This window comes from Peromyscus maniculatus, chromosome 8 (genome assembly GCF_049852395.1).
Source record: "Peromyscus maniculatus bairdii isolate BWxNUB_F1_BW_parent chromosome 8, HU_Pman_BW_mat_3.1, whole genome shotgun sequence".
NCBI classification, from domain to species: domain Eukaryota; kingdom Metazoa; phylum Chordata; class Mammalia; order Rodentia; family Cricetidae; genus Peromyscus; species Peromyscus maniculatus.
Genome location: NC_134859.1, coordinates 15,642,501 through 15,662,887, shown reverse-complemented (window position 1 = coordinate 15,662,887; position 20,387 = coordinate 15,642,501). Strand labels below are relative to the sequence as shown.

Below are 20,387 nucleotides of genomic sequence, written 5' to 3'. Positions count from 1 at the left end.
TTTTCTGGGCCCAGTACTGTTCCTGGCTAGCCTTATGAAATGGTGGCTAGCCAGCCAGCCAGCCAAAGCAAATCCTCCCCGCAGAAAAGGGACTCCCTTGTCCCTCCCTAGAGAGCTTGAGCCCTGCTCTGACTTCTCATTTCCTGCACAGCATCCAGGACTCCAGCTCAGGAGACTGCGAGCCTGCAGCCGGGATCCCTAACCTCTGGGACAGACAGTCTAGGAGTGAGGAATGTCTGCAGTTGAGTCATCCCAGGACCTTTGGCGGGATGCCTTGGGCCTGGGCAAACACCTTTGGGTATGGGCACGGAGTGGGGGTGGCTGAGGGCAGAGTAGCATCACAGAACTGCCGCCTCCACCCCTGCGAGCATCAGGAACCCGCCCTACTGCCTCTGACTCAGGCCTCATTCCAAGGCTGCCAGGACCAGGGAAAGCTGGATTCCTAACCCAGGCTTGCTGCAAGGTGGTGGGTGGAACTGGCGTAGAGGAACAAGGCTGGTCCTAGGAAGCCTGGTGGGTGTAGGCGCCCTACTCAATGGCCATATTGTTTGGCGACTCTCGGAGGTGGGGAGGTTCTGGGACTCCACCTACAGGGACAGGCAGCTGACGGGCTAGGCTGGGTTTATGTTGACTCTTGCTTTTTCTTTTTTTCTGTCGACTTCCTCCTTCAGGCTTTGGTTGACTAACCATGAGCTTCTGTCTCCGGCACTGTATCGGACAGCCTGGAGGCCCCCAGCCCTTGACCCAGGACTCGATGCAGTTACTGGCCTTGCTTCTTCAGGGAGAAATGAGCCCAGAAAGGTGGCTTGTTCAGGGCTGGCCGCAGGGTCCAGCTGTCTCCTATATCTTAGAGTGACGTCAGCTTGAGTTTATTCCTGATTCTTCACTTATGTGCTGAATGGCTTTGGGGCAGCCCCTTACCCCGCCAGATCTCGGTATCCTCATCTGGACAGCAGGGGTAGGAATGGCCGCTCGTGACTGAAGGAATGTTTATAAAATGCTTAGCACAGCCCCAGGTCAGTGATTCTGTCCTAATTTCTGAACCTCTTAAAGCCATTCAGCAGATACGCGTTAATCATACACAGCTAGCCCTCTGTGCCTATGGGTTCGACATCGTCTGTACTGAACATCTTTTCTTGTCAGTGTTGCCTGAACGGCACAAGAGAAGGACCATTCACCCAGCATTTCCATTGAATTAGGTGCTGTCACTCATGTGGAGTCTTTCAAGTATGTGGGAGGATGTGTGGGTTCGGTGTAGACACAATGCCATTCAGTAAGGGACTCGAGCATTGGTAGATTTCTATCCATTGGGTCCTGGCCAGATTCCCACAGACTGATGGACAATTGTATGAGGCCCAGGCTCTGCAAAAGGGTAATACCAACCAACTTCCACAAACACAAACTGCTTGTTCTGTGATAAAGTGACTGCAGTCACACTGAGACCTAAACTTGTTGACACTGCAAAGGGTCTTTTTCCAGATAGGGAAATAGAGGCTCAGGCAGAGAAAGGGTTAAGATAGTTTGAGGAATGTGAGTGGCCCTTTGTGGGGCCATGTCCAGACTCCCTCATTGTCCCTCACATGTATTGGTCAGCTGAGCTCCTGGTCTTAGCCGGTATATGGTAGTGGCCTCCGGAAAGGCTAGGGGTGGAGTATTGAGGCCCGGAGTCCGGCAGGTCAGCAGGGTGGTGGCTCACCTCTGGACTGTCTGTGACTCAGTTGTCTCTGGGGGGATGGTTAGGGCTGTGGCAGTGCCTGGTGGGGCTGTCTGGGTGCTGTAAAAGTTAATGCCTAAGCCCTGGAGTGGCCAGGCCACTCTTATCTGGGCTGGGACATCCTGGCCTCTTATCTCCAAGTAAGCAGCCTGCTCAGCCCCTGTGCAGCATGGAAGGACCCAAGGATTAGCGCCAAGAGGCCGAGGGGCCGGTCTCTCACTGACCCAGAGCCTGTGACTCAAGCTTCCTGTGGCTTCCTCCTTGAGGCAGAGGAAGGGGATGGATGCTCACTAGATCTCTCACAGAGCCCACCTAACACGCTCCCCCCATCCTGGTTCTGGCTCTGCTACTTACTATTTGCATGACCTGACTCTGAGATTCATATCTATATGAATTCATATCTCTCCATATCTAAAATGTGAATAAAATATCACCTAATTTTGATCCTAGGAGGTGACATTTATCAGTACCTACCAACCATATATCAGGCATGTGTGCTGGGTCCCTGCTACAGTGAGCTCCGCCCCCTATCTGAGAGGCCAGCCTCTGACAGGGAAGCTGCTGAGCAGCAATTATGCACACAGGGCATTTGCTTAGGGGATGGCATCAGAGAAGCACATCAACTGGGTTAGGTGTCATGGAAGGGGCCCTTGAGGTTGGCCGGGTTAGCCAACCTGGAAACTGGGGTGAGTGGTAGAGCGTGTGGAAGGCCTGCATACTTGGAACTGACTTAGCTGGCCAGCTGCTTGGGGTCAGCATTGAGTAGGGAAGGGGTGTGTGTGGTGGAGATGTGAGAATTTGCATTTCTGGTTCCCCCAGCCCTGCGCGTGTGCAGTTCCTGCTGCTTCACATGCACGGCTCTGCTGCTTCACATGCACGGCTCTCCTGCTTCACATGCATGGCTCAGGGCAGCAGAGAGGATACTGTCTGGGAAGGCAGGGTGTAGCAGGAATCTTAAATGGTCTTATTAATAAAATCAAGCCCAGGGCCAGGTATTGGGGTGAACGCTAGAAGATCAGAGAAGCAGAACCAGCCACAGCCACCTCACCTCACCAGTACCTCAGCTGATCTTGTTTCCTCAGACTGGAAGCCTCTGAGTCCTCATTCAAATGGATCTCAGCTGAACTGCTGCTAAAAGCCTAAAAGTTTAACCAGCTCTAGTTCCTGGTTTTCACGCCTTATATACCTTTCTGCTTCCTGCCATCACTTCCTGGGATTAAAGGCTCATGTTGCCATGCCTGGCTGTTTCCAGGGTGGCTTTGAACTCACAGAGATCCAGGCGGATCTCTGCCTCTGGAATGCTAGGATTAAAGGCATGTGTTACCACTGCCTAACCTCTATGTTTAATATTGTGACTGTTATGTTCTCTAGATAAGTTATGACCCTAGATAAGTTTATTAGGGTGCACAATATTTTGGGGAACACAATATCATCACAGCAGGGTGTCTTTTAGAGTGACCTGTGGGTGCTAGGGTATTCTGCCGGTGATTAGATTGCCCAAGAATGTACAAGGCAGTGAGGCAGGGATGGCCTGTCACTGCTCTATCCCTGTTCTGTCCTGGTCCCTGAAGCAGTGCCTGGTGCAGGGCCCAAGTCCCATGAATCTTCCTTCCATTCACAAATGGCCAGAGCAGTGGAGCCCGGAGGCCCCAGAGCCTGCCTCATGACAGCTGTCTAGCCTAACCAAGGGCAGTGTGGTCCACAGTGGTCTCCAGTTTCCTTGGCCTTCAGCCACACAAGGAAGCTAGTGACTCCAGGCTGTTGTCACATCCCCCATCAGGCGTCCTCAAGCAGAGGTCGCCAAGGCAACAGGGATCTCCTAGGTACCGAGGAAGGAGACCAGCTGTGCTGGGGACAAGCCTCCAGCAAGAGCGGCCAGGGAGAGCAAGGGCCTCGGTTGCTAGAATTTCCACCCGCATCCCTGTGTGGGGAAGCCGGCCTTTGCTTGTTTGTGTTTTGTCTTACTTTCTTGATGTCTGTGTGAGGGTGTGTTTGCGTTTCTGTAAACATGCTTACGAAGGCCAGCGGTCAGCTTCGGGTATCTTCCTCTACCCCGCCCTCGACTCACATACCTTATTTTTTGAGGCAAGGTCTTTCCCTAACCTGGAACTCACTGATTCTTCTAGACCAGCTAGACAGCAAACCCCGCAGATTCTCCTGTCTCCATCTCCCCAGTGCCCAGTCTGGGATTGTAAGTGTTCATCACACACGCAGTTTTTTGTATGGGTACTGGGGATCTGAACTTCTCGTTTGTACAGCCTGCACCTTACTGACTGAGGCATCTCTCCGTACCTCCTTGTTTTTTTCCAAAACTTATTTATTTGAGGAAGAGACATCACATGGGATCCACCCTCTTAACAAAATTTTAAGTGTAGACTGTACATTGCTGGGACTGGAGAGAGGGTTCAATTCCCAGCACCCACACGGCAGCTCACAGCTGTCTCTAACTCCAGTCCCAGGGGATCTGACACCCTTACAGATATACATGCAGGCAAAAGCACCAATGTACATAAAACAAAAATAAGTAAGTTGAAAAAAAGAATATACATTGCTGTTGATTATTGCTACAGTGTGGGCAGCAGGCTCCAGAGCCACTCAGCTTGAGTAACTGGAGCTTTGTGTCCATTTAGTAGTAGCCGCTGTCTACAGCTGGGCGGCTGGTTCTGCTCTGGCATCTGTGTTGGTCAGTACTGGGTCCCTGGCATAAATGAGTCTGCAGTGTCTGTCTTTCTGATGCTGGCTCCTCTCTCTTAGCGTAACATCCTCCAGGCGCATGCCTGTCTTCTGCCATACTGCAGACTTTTCTTCTTTGTGAGACATACTCCGTGTGTGTCACCCATCTGTCATGGACACATAGCTTGCTTCCACACCTTGCCTTTTATGAATGGTGCTTCAGTGATCATGGGAGTATTCACAGCTTTTTGGAAACCTGGTTCCAATCCTCTTTTTTTGCAGGGGTGGGGTAGGGTTGTTTTTTTGAGACAGGGTTTCTCTGTGTAACAACCCTGGCTGGCCTCGAACTCAGAGATTTGCCTGCCTCTGCCTCCCGAGTGTTAGGATTAAAGGCCTGCACCACCACACCTAGTTCCAATCCTTTTAGATAAATGCCCAGATGTTGGATAGCTAGATCCTACGTTCCATTTTGGATTTCTTGAGGAACCCCACGATGGCCTTGAGCTCAATCTTCCTGTCTCAGCCTCTTGAATTCTGGTCACCGCACGACTCCACGCTGTGTTCTGTAGCAGCAGCTCCACGTTGTGTCCCCTCTGGCAGTGGGCCAGGGTTCCCTTTGTGTCCCCTCGACAGCACCGATAGCGGTGTCTCTGATAACAGCAGTCTGACAGGCGGGCTTTCCTGGTTTGGCTTGTACACTTGTCTTTGGAGACATGTCCGTTCTGTCCTAGCCAGTCTTGGTGGGGATGATGGAGTATCTTTTGCTGCTGGCTTCTAGGAACTCATCTGGAGATGGGCCTGTTGGAACCCATGTCCTCTGCTCCACAGAAGCGTTTGCATTGGACAGGCCCATCCGCTCATTCCTGTGGCAGTACCTATATGTCTGGTGTCATGTCTGTGAAGTCACTGCCAAGACCAGTGTCATGAAGCTTCTATTGCTTCTCTCAGGCCCTTTACAGTTTCTGCTTATAGCCAACTTTTCATCGAATTTCCATTACTGTTTATGTACAGTAAGAGTCTGGTTTCTTTCTCTAATTGCGGGTGTCCAGTTTTATACACCCCAACTCTGACATCCTTGCTGAAAGTCACTGGGCCTTATATATGAGGGATTATTTCTGGGCTCATTGTTTCGTTCACCTTTATGTTTTGTGCCATTGCCGGATTGTATCAATTTATGTAGCTTTGGAGTATGTTTTAAAAGTGTAAGACTTCTGGATTTCTAACCTTTGAGCTGAGATCAAGTTCAGAAAGTGTGAGACTTCTAGTTGTGGTCTCCTTTTTCAAGGTTGTTTTGACTGCTGAGGACTCCTTAAAAATCCCTGTGAACTTGGGGCTGAGTTTTTCCATTTGTATAAAAGATTTGTTAGGACTTGGTAGAGATTGCCGAGCCTGTGACGGCAGCAGGGGGGGGGGGTGAGCCTGTGACTGCGGTGGGTGGTGTCCCATTTTAACAAGGTTAGGTTATAATCAGTGAACCTGGATGTCTTTCCATTTCTCTTGTGTCATCTTTCCTTTCTTTTGGGGACATTCTGTGGTTTTCACATGATTTTTATACCCTGCAACTTAGATTTTTCAGCTGTGAGTTTTGCTGTGCTGAGGTGGTGTTCCCCACCACTGCATTTCCACCTTTGGTCCCCAGCTAGGGTCATCTGAGGCCCTCCAGCACAGGGTCACTCTGGGTTGACGTCTGTGATGAAGCCGTGTTCTGCACCATGCATGTTGAATGTCTCTCACAAAGCTGTCCAGTCTGACCAGAGCCTTTGGTGCATCATTGAATCAACCATGTGTTATTTCTCCCTGCGTTCTGTTAATACAATATAGTACAGTAATAGATTATTCTATGTTGAACCATCCTTGCATTCATAGAGTAAATCCTGCGAGGCTGAGGTCTAATCCCATCTGTAATTGGCTGATGATTTGCTCCATCTTGAGTGTTTTTGCATCAATATTCACCAAAGACTCAGGTCTGTAGTAGTGTATTTGTATATAACCTACAGTCTCAAACTCACAAACCTCAATACTGTACAACTGCTGGGTAAATAGTTGTTACCCTGTATTGTTTAGGGAACAGTGATAAGAAAAACGACCATTACAGACATGTTTATTCCTCATATTTTCAACCCAAAGGTTGGTGGATTCCATGAATGCCAGCTAGTAGATTAGAGGGCAAACTTGGTTACTGTTGGTTTTTGGTTTTGGTTTTTTTCCTAGTTAAACTCCATGTAGCTGTGTGAAAGCCCCAGGTGATGATAATCCAAGCCCCCTCCAGCCCTGTGCTGCTGGAAAGCCAAGGGTAATCCCTGAATTCCTGGAGGCTAAAAAACCCAGTGAGGCATGAGACTCCAGCCAGAGCCAAGGAGGCTATAACTGCAGCTCCCGGCAGCCAAGGCAAACTACAGATAAAAGGGAAGCACAGGAGTCCTGAACTCCTGAACTGCAGAAGAGGAAGAAAGCCAGACTTTCATAGTGCACAGCTTTCCCAGGGATGACCTTAGCAGGCTGAGTGTGTGGGGGCCCTCGTGCATGAGTATTGTGCAAGGGAGGTTGAAGCAGGAGGCCCGGGGCCCGCCTAGGCCTGGTGACTTCTCGTGGTGGCTTGTGACAACCCTGAGGGTGTGCCAGCAGCTTGTGACTCTGGGAAATCCTATGTTTATGCACAGCCGTGGTCCCCGAGGGGCAGTTGCTGATCTGCTCGAGGTGCCGGAGAAGTGTAACGCAGTGTGGTGTTCCTGCTGGACCTTCAGCCAGGGATTGCTTAGTGTCCCGGTGACGTTGGAGGCAGAGCTCAGTGCCATTTGATAGATAAGGAAACTGAGACTTGGGGAGGTTCCCAATCACAGTCCCTTAATGGGGTACCAGGAGGGACTGTTACCTTTTCCTTTTTGATGATACCTGGCAGAGAAGGGGGGTGTCTGGCCCTGGCACTGCGCACAGCATGGCAGGCTGGGCCTGTCGGTTTCCAGGCGGCACTCCTTCGATCCTTGCAGAAGATCTGGAAGCCAGGAGTCGCCTGTGTTACAGAGAAGTGGCTTGAGGCTGTTCCGCCAGCAGCTTGAGGGGTGAGAAGCCCTGCAGAAGCTTCCGGGGGCGTAGGGGGTCAGCCTGACTGCTGACAGACATTGCCCTGTTTTGATTTTTCTGGGTAAGAAGAAGAGGAGGATGGGCTGGTTTTGTTTCCTGTTGCTGCTGTTAAAACACCCTGACCAAAGCAATTTAGAGGAGAAAGGGTTTATTCCAGCTCATGGTTCCAGGTTACACTTCATCGTTGTAGGAAGTTAAAGCCAAGTCAGGAGCAGAGCAGAGTGAGCACATGCATGCTGTGTTCAGCTTTTTTCTCCCCTCTTCCACAGTGCAGGGGCCAAGCCCAGGGATGGCGCTGCCCACGTTAGTTAACACCCTCCATGGACGTGCCCACAGGCCCCCTGATCTAGAAGTCCCTCACTGAGACCCTTCTCCCTGTGATGTCCAATGTGATGTGTCAAGCGATAACTTGACATATATCACATAGAGCTTTCATTGAGTCTCAAAACAAACACAGCTGGGCTTGGTGGCACATGCCTTTAATCCCCGCACTTGGGAGGCAGAGGCAGGTGGATCTCTGTGAGTTCGAGACCAGCCTGATCTACAAAGCAAGTTCCAGGTCAGCCAGAGGTATAGAGTGAGACCATGTCTGAAAACAAATAGAATAAAACAGATCCCAAGCTCCACGGAAGAGTCACGTCACGGTAGCAGCTTATATTGGCTGAGCCCCGACCAGGGGGATCGACTTGGTGTTCCTGGGAGGGTGGAGTGTGCCAGTCACCTGACCATCTCACCTGCTGTCCCCGCATGGTGACTAGGATTTGTGTCTATGCTCTATGGTGGATTTTCCCAGTGGTTGATAGGAGCCCCTGGGTCTCTTGTGGAGCTGGGAAGGGTTACCCACAGGGTGCTATGCAAATTTCTGATGCCTGGGAGGAGAGGGAGGGAGTGGGTGAGTGAGTGAGTGAGTGTGTGGGGGAGTGTGTAGGGGAGTGAGTGAGTGAGTGTGGGTGAGTGAGTGTGTGGGTAAGTGAGTGTGTGGGTGAGTGAGTGACTGGCTGGGTAAGTGTGTGGGTGAGTGTGGGTGAGTAAGTGTGTGGGTGAGTGTGTGGGTGAGTGAGTGTGTGGGTGAGTGAGTGACTGGCTGGGTAAGTGTGTGGGTGAGTGTGTGGGTGAGTAAGTGACTGGCTGGGTAAGTGGGTGAGTGAGTGAGTGTGGGTGAGTGAGTGTGTGAGTGAGTGAGTGTGTGGGTGAGTGAGTGTGTGGGTGAGTGAGTGACTGGCTGGGTAAGTGAGTGAGTGTGTGGGGGAGTGAGTGACTGGCTGGGTAAGTGAGTGAGTGTGTGGGGGAGTGAGTGAGTGGCTGGGTAAGTGAGTGAATGAGTGTGTGGGTGAGAGTGTGGGTGAGTAAGTGACTGGCTGGGTAAGTGGGTGAGTGAGTGTGTGGGGGAGTGAGTGTGTGGGTGAGTGAGTGACCTGCTGGGTAAGTGGGTGAGTGGGTGTGGGGAGTGAGTTGAGCTGTTGAGTGTGAGTGAGTGGGCGAGTGTGGTGGTCTTCCTTCCCTGGCACACCGGATGTGCAGATGAATACTTCCTTGAGCCATCGTTGTCAGATCAGAGAGGTCAGTTTGCTGTTGATGGGCCGGCAGGGTGACCTAGCTGTCCCGGCCGCCTGCCCCCTTCCTGTGGGCAGCGGTGTGCAAGCAGACAAGTGCCCTTTCTCCGTGGCCTGTGGTGGGGCTGGTGGGGTTGACTGTCTGCTGCTCCTAAGACCTGGTACCTCTCACGTTGCTGGCCCAGCTCGCAGCCCCACTTGGCATCCCAGGACTGCTCGCCCTTCAGTGCAGCCTGGCCTTATTTGGCCTGTGGGTCCCTGCATCCCATCCTGGCTCATCCTGCCATACAACCCAGTGGTTGGCCACAGTTGTGGGCAAGAAGCGCAGCATTCCCCTTTAGAGCTGAGGAGATGAGGGCAGAGAGTTGAAGGCACCTAAGGAGCTGTGGATGTCACCAAAGCCCTTTCTCATTCCACCCTCATCTTTACATCACCCGGAAGCCTCCAGAACAGTGGTTCTCAAGTTCCCAACTTGTGGGTCACAACTCTTTGGAAGTCAAATGACCCTTTCGCAGGGGTCGCCTAAGACCATTGGAAAACTCAGATATTTACATTACGATTCATAACAGCAGCAAAATTACAGTTACGAAGTAGCAACGAAAGTAATTTTATGGTTGGGGGTCACCACAACATGAAGAACTATGTTAAAGATCACAGCATCAGGAAGGTTGGGAAGCATTGCTCTAGAAGGTCAGACTGGGACCCATCATAGTCCTGCAGTGCCTCCTCCCTCTGTTTGGAGAGCTGGTGGGGACCACCTGGGTCATGGCTGAATGTAGCTTTCCTGTTTAGAGGGACCCAGCTTCCTTGTCAGCCCAGGTCCTGGCTCTGTCCCTGCGGAGTCACATCACAGGGACTGGAGCTGGAAGGTGTCCGTAGAGTATCTGTGATGGTGGTGTCTCCACTCAGGGAAGATGACAAAGATCTGCTTAGAGTGCTTCAGGAAGAGTGAGGATGAGAGTGAGCCAGGAAGAGATCACCTGTGCACTGCCCTTCACTAGCTGCTGGGGGTTTTCCTCTGGCCTGCCACCTGTTAGGTGTGCATTTAGGTCTGTGTGCTGGCTGGCTGACTGGATGGATGGGTGGGTGGGTGGATGGATGAATGATGGATGGGTGGGTGGATGATTGAATGGATGGATGGATGGGTGGGTGGGTGGATTGATGGATGGGTGGGTGGACGGACGGACGGACGGGTGGGTGGGTGGATGGATGGATGGATGGATGGATGGATGGATGGATGGATGGATGGATGGGTGGGTGGGTGGGTGGGTGGATAGATGGACAAATGTCCTGGGGGTTAGAAAACCTGCTGTCCAAGTCTAGGATCGGGCACCAGTCTTTATGGCCTTGGTGGGACACACTTCTTTCTGGGACTCTAGTTGTACATCTGAGCTGACCCTCCAGCCCCCAAGTCTTGATATTCTAATGGCCTGAGTCAGCTAGAGCAGGGCTCTGGTAGGTAGGTGGCTTTGGCACAGGATTCTGTGAGGCTATGGCCACCCTGGATTTGGTAAGGAGGTTCTCTAAGGTGTAGCTAGAGTTTTCCTGCCTGGCCTATAGTCAGGACAAATCTCTGTCACCCGCCAGTCCCACAGCCACTCAGACCCAACCAAGTAAACACAGAGACTTATATTGCTTACAAACTGTATGGCCATGGCAGACTTTTTGCTAACTGTTCTTATATCTTAAATTAACCCATTTCCATAAATCTATACCTTGCCACGTGGCTCGTGGCTTACCAGTGTCTTCACATGCTGCTTGTCATGGCAGCGGCTGGTAGTGTCTCCTTCTACCTTCCTGTTCTTTCTTTTCTCCTCTCTGTTAGTCCTGCCTATACTTCCTGCCTAGCCACTGGCCAGTCAGTGTTTTATTTATTGACCAATCAGAGCAATTTGACATACAGACCATCCCCCAGTACTAAGGCTCCTGGCCTCAGAGCATAGGAAGGGGGATGGTGTAGGAAGCAGGGTTGAGTCTGGGCGGGCTGGAGGGGCATGTAAATAAGACATCAGGCCTGGCTGCTGAAGCTGTTGCTGAAGCTTTGGGTTTTGTGGCAACTTGGTTTTTCTTTTCTGGATAGATAAAGTGCCCATGGCATCCTCTCTGGGCATCAGAGGCTCCTGTGAGGGTGGGATGGTAGGGAGGAGATGGACAGATGGGATACGTCCCAGGCAGCGGGGTCGGGTAGGGCAGGCACTAAGGCACTGGGCCCCTGCTCATTGCTGTGTTTTGTATTTCCTGCAGATCATGATTGAGTTCTGCCCTGGGGGAGCTGTGGATGCCATCATGCTGGGTAAGTCCTTCTTTAGCTGCTAGGAATGCAGGACTTGCCCTGAACCCTGTATGTACTCCTGGCCAGCTCTGACTGCTCCCTCCTCCCCTCTAGCTCCCTGCCCCTTTTCGGGGTTTGGAGAGAGTGCTGGCCTTTCACTGGAAGATGAGCACTTCCTGTTCAAGATGCTGTGTGTCCTTCTATCGGCTGCTTACCCTTTGGAGCCTTCTTGACTGTGAGAATGGATGATGCCTTCCACATGGCGCTGAGTGGGACACCCAAGTGTCTTAGTCTGTTACTGCTGCTATCACAGAACACCTGCAGCTGGATGAGTTATCAAGAACAGATATTTCCAGGCAGTAGTGACCCACGCCTTTAATCCCAGCACTCGGGAGACAGAGGCAGGTGGATCTCTGTGAGTCTGAGGCCAGCCTGGTCTACAGAGTGAGTTCTAGGACAGCTAGAGCTACACAGAGAAACCCTGTCTCGAAAAACCAACCAACCAAACAAGCAAACAAGAACAGATACTGATGTGGCTCATGCTTCTGGGGCTGGGAAGTCCAAAAGCAAGGCAAGCATCCCAGCTGAAGGCAGAAGGAAGGGTGTGAGCGAGAGAACAGAAGGGCATCGTCGTGAGTCCACTTCCACGAGAACAAACCTACCCTGACAACAGCATTAGCCCCTTTGTTAGGGGAGAGACAGTGATCTCCCAGCAGCCCTCAGGCTCTCAGGGGCACATTCATTGCAGTGCCCACCCGTTTTGTAAGTGCTCAGGAGGGGGCTATCAGGTCTCGATGTCCTTGGCAAGGCTGGTTGATATCGATGCTAATAAAATATTGTACCTTAGTTTTGTTCCTACTGCTTCATCAAAATGCCTGAGGCTGGGTTCTGTAGAGGAGAGAGTTCACATGGGAGGGCTGGGGGGCTTCTAAGGGCCTTTTGGTGGCTAGGGTCACAATGGGGAGGGAACATGCAAAAGAGATGACATGGGGAGAAGGAAGTCAGAGGGCTTAAGGGGGAGCCTCCTTGTTTCATCTGTCTGTCTGTCTGTCTATTTGTTTGTGGAGATAGGGTCTCACTATGTAGCCCAGGCTGGCCTGGAACTCACTATATAGACTAGGTTGACTTTGAACTCACAGAGATCCTCTGACTTGGGAGTGTTGGGATTAAAGTGTGTGCCATCAAGGCCAGCCCCTTGCTCTTTTTATAACATCTGGCTCCTACAAGTACCACCTGAGGCCAGGCTTATTCCTTCTGATGGTGGGGCTCCCTTGACCTAATGACCCTGACTTAGGCCCTGCCTCATAAAGGCTCTACCAACTGCACACTCCCACAACAGAGACCAGCACGTGAGCCTGTGGGGGACAACATCAAGCCTTCCCCCAAGCCCCAAACCAGAGTGCTTTGTGGTCGGTCTCTGCATGCCTGAGATGTAGCTCATTAATCTTTGGTTATAAATCTGGAAATAGTACCTCTGTTTATTCGTGTGTGTGTGTGTGTGTGTGTGTGTGTGTGTGCGCGTGTGCGTGTGCGTGTGTGTGTGTGTGTGTGTTATGTGTGTGGTGTGTATGTATGTGTGTGTGTGTATGGTGTGTTTGTGGTGGGTGTGGGTGTGGCTGTATGTGTGAGTATGTGTCTATGTATTGGTGTGGTGTGTGTGTGGTGTGTGCTGGCTTCTTAACTAATTCTGATGGTCCTGCTTCCACTCTCTAAGCTGGACCTTTATTTGTGTACCATCTCTCCAGCCCCTAGAGGGGTACTTGTAAGTGCAAACCCAATTGCATGCCTGGCTGCCCAGACCCACTTATGGGTTCCACATTGAACCCAGTAGCGTGTGCAGCCTTCACAGAAAGGACACACAGTCCTATTCTTTCAGGCCCTGCTGGCCTCCAGCCTCTGCCACCTTCCCTGACATACAGCCTGACTCGATTCATGCCATACCATGTCTTCGGTGCAGCCATTCCCTTTTCTAGAATGTTCTTGCTGTTCCCCACCTGCTCTGGTCTATTAATCCTTGAATCCCAGAGGAAGGCTCTGTCTCCAACAAACACTGTGTGGTGGGGAGAGTCCCCAGCCAGCATGCAGAGGCTCTTGGTGACTGACCTTCTGGCCCCCTCCTACGTTTCCTGATGCTCCCAACAGCCACAGCAGCCTCCAAGCCTTTGCTTCTTCTGGCTCCTTGACCTGGGCTGCCTGTGTCCCACTGTCAATCACTTCTGCCTCTGGGGCTCCCACTCGTTCAGATGGGATTGCTGCGTATCCTGGCCTGTCTGTGCCCATCCCCACCCTGTCCTAAGCATCACTCTGCATCCACACCAAGCCCTGACCCCTGAGAAGCACCCAGTCTGTGCTGTGGCTTGAACATACCCCCAAAGCCCATGTGCTTAATCCTCAGATTTACCCACAAATGGAGTTTGGAATGAGCCTCCGGCAGGGAGTTAGGGTTAGATGCGGTTGTGAGGCCGTCCCCATGGCGGCATTAGTGGCATGCTGGCACACTTGCTATCTTGCCATGTGGCACAGCACAAGGACCTCTTAGGTGATGTCATGCTGTTGGGGCTTCTAGCCTCCAAAACTGTGAGTCCTTTCTGTATCAATTACCACAACAAAATGAAACAGCGTGCTCTGAGTCCTGCCCCGCCTGCTCTGCATCTCAGTGTGCTGTTCGCGAAGCTAAATTCTGAAGCAGTGGGTCTGTGAAGTGACCTTCAGCAAGTAGCCACTCTGCTCCTTGGTGGCCACTTCTGTACACCAGGGAGAACGGCGGTGTGGGCCCCATGGAAGTGTTGTGGGGACAAGATTGGTCTCTGCGCCCACAGACTCCTGGTGATGCTCCCCACTGCTGGCCTGGTATAGGGTCAGGTGGCAACCTACAAAGGGCCTGGTGCTGGCCTGGGGAGTGCGACCCAGTGACAAAGTGCTCCTCTTTTCCAGAGCTAGACCGAGGCCTCACCGAGCCCCAGATTCAGGTGGTATGCCGCCAGATGCTGGAGGCGCTCGACTTCCTGCATGGCAAGAGGATCATCCACCGCGACCTGAAAGCCGGCAATGTGCTTATGACCCTTGAGGGGGACATCAGGCTGGGTAAGAAGGGCTTCCGGGTGAGGGCTTGAGAGGCAAGGGATGGCTAATTGCAAGTGTCCTGGCTGGAGGAGACCTCGGCCTTGTAATGAGTATGGGGTCCTCACTCCCACAGCTACCACTACAGCCTCCAAGGTTCCAACAGTTGAGTCGTGTGTGTGTGTGTGTGTGTGTGTGTGTGTGTGTGTGTGTGTGTGTCTGTCTGTCTGTCTGTCTGTCTGTCTGTCTGTCTGTCCCGCATCCTCGAGTCATAGGCTATTCTAGTGCTTTTCAACCAGGCTCAGGGAACATTTGGCAGCATGGAGATAACCAGAGGTGAAGCTGTTGCTTGAACCTTGTGGGGTGTTGGCCAGCACCGCGTGGTATATACAATAGCCCATGATGCCAGAGCTTGGCCCTAGCTTCCAGTTTACAAACCCAAATGGGAAAGACCCTGTATCTAAGCACTTTGACCCACCCAGCCATCCTGCTGTTTCCTCCTGAATATTTTCAATACATATTGGTCGAATCCACGGACACACCCATGAGTGTGATGGAAGGTAAACTGAGTATCAGAATTGATTTTTGTTTGTTTCATTTTCCAAGACAGGGTTTCTCTGTGTAGCTTTGCTCCTTTCCTGGAACTCGATTTGTAGACCAGGCTGGCCTCAGACTCACAGAGATCCACCTGCCTCTGCCTCCCGAGTGCTGGGACTAAAGGTGTGCGCCACTGCGTCTGCCTTCCTCCTGAGTTTTTAGCTAAACACCATGTGCGCATGCGCACTCTGCTCCGGGAGGCGTGGCTAATGAGTGCCTTTCATCTTCCCTTCAGCCTTAGTGGCTGCTGGACTCAGGGTACAGGTGGAGAGAATGCATACAGGAGGGGGTGGCACCCCGGTTCTGACTCGTATGATAGCATTCAGCTCCACTGCCTAGTAACCTCTGATACAGTTCATTGCTCGGCTCCCCGCCCTCCACCTTGTTCTTCCAGAGTAGACGTGTCAGCCTTCGTACTTCCTCTAGGGGGCGCCTCAGTGTCTGAGGGACATATAAGAAGCAGTTCCCTGGAGCCCCCCTGAGAACTGCAGGGGTCATATGAAGGAGGGGCAGAAGGGCACAGTCAGTCAGAAGTGTGCTCCGAAGCGTTTGGCAGAGGGCTCAGAGAGGGCAAGGGCCAGCCCTGGGACACACAGCTGGCAAGAAGCAAGCCAGGGTCTACCCAGACTTGGAATTCTTGGGGGCCGCACTCACTACCCTCATATCTTTGTGTAACTCAGAATGTCCTGGAGAAGTGCTTGGCTGTTCGTTTTCCCAGGGAAGGGTGTAGGAGATGACGCCTGTACCACATGCCATGTGTGAGAAGCATAGGTGAGCTGCAGAGTCGGGGAGCCAGACTCCGACGGGCCTGGTTCAAATCCTGGCTCTGCCACTTCTGTTGTGTGGTCCGAAGATGAGTACTAGCCGTTAAGACCCCAGCTTTCATTAGCAGTGTGGGTATAAAAGTGGATCCTCCTGGAATGGTTGTGGTGGCTGTAAGGGTAGAGTGACAGTACTGTCACATCGGGCAGGTGCTGGGCACCTGCTCCTGCCTTGTGATGAGTATTTGCGGCTGTCTCGGGTTTCCTTCCTCTGAGGTTCTCTCTGTTGTCAAGTCCGGCATGGCTCCAGCTGCCCCATTCCGGACTGACAGTTGGATTGTGTTTGTGCAGAGAGAAAATCGGCAGCCTTAGGACACTGGGATATTGGCAGGGTGTGGCCTCTGGAACTAAAGGATCTGCATTGTCCCGGAAGAGGCAGGTCACTTACTCCTTTTGAGCCTGGTTTCCCACACTCGGTGCTGCCTTGTGGCCTGGGGGGTGAGTTAACGCAGATTCCACCCTGTTGGCCCCCACACAGCTGAGAGGCCAGCAGACATGTGACCCCTGTCCTGCTAACTGCTGTGAGATAAGGGTCTCCATTCTCCAAGTCCCTGCATGCCTCGCCCAGGTGCCCCTTGGGGAAGACGAGGCAAATCCTACAACTTCCAGGGTCTTTCAAGTGCCAGACAGAAGTGCTAGCTATCCCACAGTCCAGGTGCCCAGCCTGAGCCTAGAGCCGTAGGAAGATGGTAACAGTCGGGTCCATCATTGCCATGGCTCCTTCGGTCTGGTTACTTAAGGGTCTTGACTCAGAAGGGCCCCCAGCTGTGCTGGGGCCCTGCCTAATGGCCCTGCTGGGAGCCAGTAACTTCTCACCCCTTTCTTAACCTCAACCCAGCATCCCTGACTCTTGCTGCAGCAGATTGGGGTCCTGGGTCTTTACCGTCTAGTATCCCCTCCCTCCTTTTCCGTAAGAATACACCTAAGATCCTGAGGGGGTGCTTAAAACCCCAGGTAGCACCAACCCTCCTGTAGGCTAGGTTTCTCCAATACACACACCTGCGGCCAAGTTTCATTTAGGAATTAGACAGTGGACATCAGCAACAAGAAATGATGCAGCAGGGGTTATCACGGGGTTATTGTAACAAAGGTTACATGAGTGTAGTCTGTCTTAGTCAGGGTTAACACGCCATGATGAAACACCAGGACCAAAGCAACTTGGGGAGGAAAGGTTTTTTTTTTTTGGCTTACACTTCCACAGCACGCTTCATCATGAAAAGAAGTCAGGGCAGGAACTCAAACAGGGCAGGAGCCTGGAGGCAGGAGCTGATGCAGAGACCATAAAGGGGTGCTGCTTACTGGCTTGCTCCCTATGGCTTGCTCAGCCCACTTTCTTATAAAACCCAGGACCACTAGCACAGGGGTGGCATCATTTACGGTAGACTGGACCCTCCCCAGTCAATCACCAATGCAGGAAATGTGACCAGGCCGGCCTCAAACTCAGAGACCCACCTGCCTCTGCCTCCCCAAATGCCTCTGTTATGGAGGCATTTGCCGTGGGATAATGTGTTTGTACACTGGTTTAATAAAACACCAATTGGCCAGTAGCCAGGCAGGACGTATGGGTGGGGAGAGCAGACTAAAGGAATGCTGGGAAAAGGAAGAGCAGAGTCAGGAGTCGCCAGCCAGACACAGAGGAAGCAAGATGTGAAGGCAGAACTGAGAAAAGGTACCAAGCCACGTGGCTAAACATAAATAAGAGTTATGGGTTAATTTAAGTGTAAGAGCTAGTCAGTATTAAGCCTGAGCTAATGGCCAAGCAGTTATAAATAATATTAAGCCTCTGTGTGATTATTTTATAATGGCTTCAGGACTGTGGGTGAGAGATTTGTCCTGACCGCAGGCCAGGCGGGACACAGGAAACTTCTGACTACGGGCATTTTTCTCAATTGAGGTTCCCTCCTTTCAGATAACTCTAGCTTGTGTCAAGTTGACAGAACACTAGCCAGCACATGGTCTCCCTCCCTCCCTCCCTCCCTCCTTCCCTCCCTCCCTCCTCAGAGCAAGGCTGGTAATGTTTTGGGCTGACCATGAGTAACTAACAAAGTACAGAAAGCTGAATTGCAATCAGGGGTTCAGTAACTGCTGCACTGTGGGCCAGTCTTGAGTATCTGGGAGCTTACCTCATCCTCCAAGGCCACCGACTGCATTTTCCAGATGAGGACTGTGTAGCCTAGAGAGGTTAGCTCCCTTACCCAGCTAGGGAGGGGGGCAGCAAAAGCGTCTGGCTGCAGAGCTGACATGCAAGCCGCTCCCCTCTGGTAGACTCTCCTGTGTGTGGAGTCGGACAGCCAATGCTTGTCTGATAGAACCAAATCGGGAAAAAGAGGCAGCTAGGCACCTAGCCACACATAGCACTGCTAGGCCTCCCCGGCCTCTGCCTTTGTAGGGAACCCCAGTCTTGAAAGATTCTGACAAGATCTAGTTCGACATTTCCCACCATCACCTGCAAGATAAACTAGAGACCATTGGAGGTCTCGAGGTCAGTAATGCTGGTGAAGGGCTCTGATTGGCTCAGCTTCTAGTCAGTCTCTGGCATGGAGTGAGGGGGCGGGCAATATGGAAGTCCTCCTTCCTTTCAGTGTTAGTATAGAAGGCAAGACGGCCTTTTCAGAGGAAGAGGGGGTCTGGCGAGAGAGACAGCCATTGTTCTCAGCCTGTGAGGATCATGTAGGAGGGAGGGTACAGAGCAGGGCGCAAGCACAGAAGACTGTGTTTGCAGTTGGGGTGATGTGGGGAGAGGAGAGGCAAAGAAGACAACACTGTGGAGCTGAAGATGATGGGAAGCCCATGAGCAAATGCCTTTGTCAAGGGGTCACTTGTAGTCGCCCCCAAACCTACAGAAAATAAAGTAGAAAACTTGTCACAGCAGAGTAGTCCTTCCGGCTTCCTGGCTGGATAACAAAGGCTCCATTTAACAGATGGAGAAATTGAGGCCCAGAGGAGTGACACCGTGTGCCTGTGATCAGTTAGCATCTTGTCACCTCCCTGCCTGGTACTGTTGCTGCCACAACACCCCCGGCAGGGCAGACCGTTCTGTAATTAGGAGACGCCTCCTGCTAGTGAACCCAGCCAGGCCACTGGCTGCTGCAAGCCTGTCCTGGATCCAGAGGAAGGTGGTGGCCCTTGGGAGCTCTGGGCAGGGCAGGAGCCTCCACAGTTTCCTTTTCCCTTGCTCCCTAGGCTTGCTGCCCTGATGGCCCCATGGGGGACCTGGCTACTGTCGTGTGGTGTTTTGGATGGGGTAGTTTTCACCATGCAGTGTGGCAGGAGCCCTCGGGTTCCAGGCGACTGTGTGGAGATTATTATGGTGTCGCCCCACCCCTTCCAGGCACCTATTCCTAGCAAAGAGAACTTCGTGTATCGTAAAACATTTCAACTTCACTGTTTTCGTGTGTGTGTGTGAAATGTTTTTATCCTCAGAAGAAGATAATATTTACACATGTATAAAAAGTACTTCAAGTGTTTGGGAGTAGTGGAACTTGCCTTTAACGCCAACACTCTGGATTTAGAGGCAGGTGGTGTTAGAAGCTAGCCTGGTCTACATAGCAAGTTACAGGCCAGCCAGGGCTACATAGCGAGGTCTCAAAGAAAGAGGTGGGGGTGGGGCCAGGGAGAGGGGAGGCTCATGAGCCTCAAGGTATTTATCCTAACACCACTGGTAGTGAGAAGTCAGAAGTGACCTATGTGTGAACCCAGAAGAGCTGATGTCTATGTGTTTTTGTTCCGTTTTATATTTGTGTGGTGCTGGCGCTCCAGCCCGGGGCATGCCGAGCTTAGCATGCTGGGTAGAGGGAAACACTTTCACTGGGCTGTCTCCCTTGGCCCCAAGACTGTCTTTTTAAATATATGTATGTTTTTTATTTTTAGCTGAAACACAAGAAGTCCACAGACTTGTGGGGTGCAGGACGATGTGGTCAGACAGTGTGATTGCCATGGCCGACACCCCAGATGCTCAGTGTTTCTTAGAAGAACATTTTCAATTGATTTGATTTTGTGGCAGTCGGTCAACAGCAGTCCCTGAGCGTTAGCGGCTCCACCACCTACCCACCCTCCCCGCTCTTTCCCCTGGCTCCTCCCACCCCACCCTACTTCTGGGAGATCCTCATATGAGTGGGACCGTACAGATTTTGCCATTCTGTGCTTGACAGGATGTTCTTGTGTGCTTTTTAAAGTCAGACGGTATCCGTCTGTTTCGCCGTATCCTCCAGTGTTGCTCACAGGCATCATTATTTCATACGCATGCAAAACAGGTTACCCGTGTTAGCTCTGGGCTGGATATTAAATGTTTCATATCATGTTTCCAGCCAGCCAGTCTTTCCAGGAGGTGCATGCCAGCTCCAGGAGCTCCCCTACTGGAGGGAATTGTGGGCTGTGAGGTCTCCTTTAGCTCACACATACCTCAGTTCCTTCCCTCCTGCTCCCGCCATGTACACCCCCAAGCAGAGCGCCAAGTCCCTCCTTCACCACATCCTGTGTTTTACATAAGAGAAAAATCCCCTAATAATGCTGCTAGATGTGTTTCTGTTTTCTTTTCTTTTTTTTTCTTTTTCTTGTTTTGATTTTTGGAGACAGGGTTTCTCTGTGTAGCTTTGCGCCTTTCCTGGAACTCACTC

General features: G+C 51.8%; 1 protein-coding gene across 2 annotated transcripts in view; it reads left to right on the top strand.

Annotated features, from left to right (window-relative positions):
- Positions 1–20,387, top strand: part of Stk10 (serine/threonine kinase 10) — a 97,935-nt gene that overhangs the window by 33,707 nt on the left and 43,841 nt on the right. For both annotated transcript variants that reach the window (XM_006978877.4, XM_076578065.1), the window contains 2 exons: positions 11,266–11,314; positions 14,228–14,377. In XM_006978877.4, the coding sequence (XP_006978939.1) occupies positions 11,266–11,314; positions 14,228–14,377 (199 nt within the window). The remainder of the gene's footprint in view (positions 1–11,265; positions 11,315–14,227; positions 14,378–20,387) is intronic.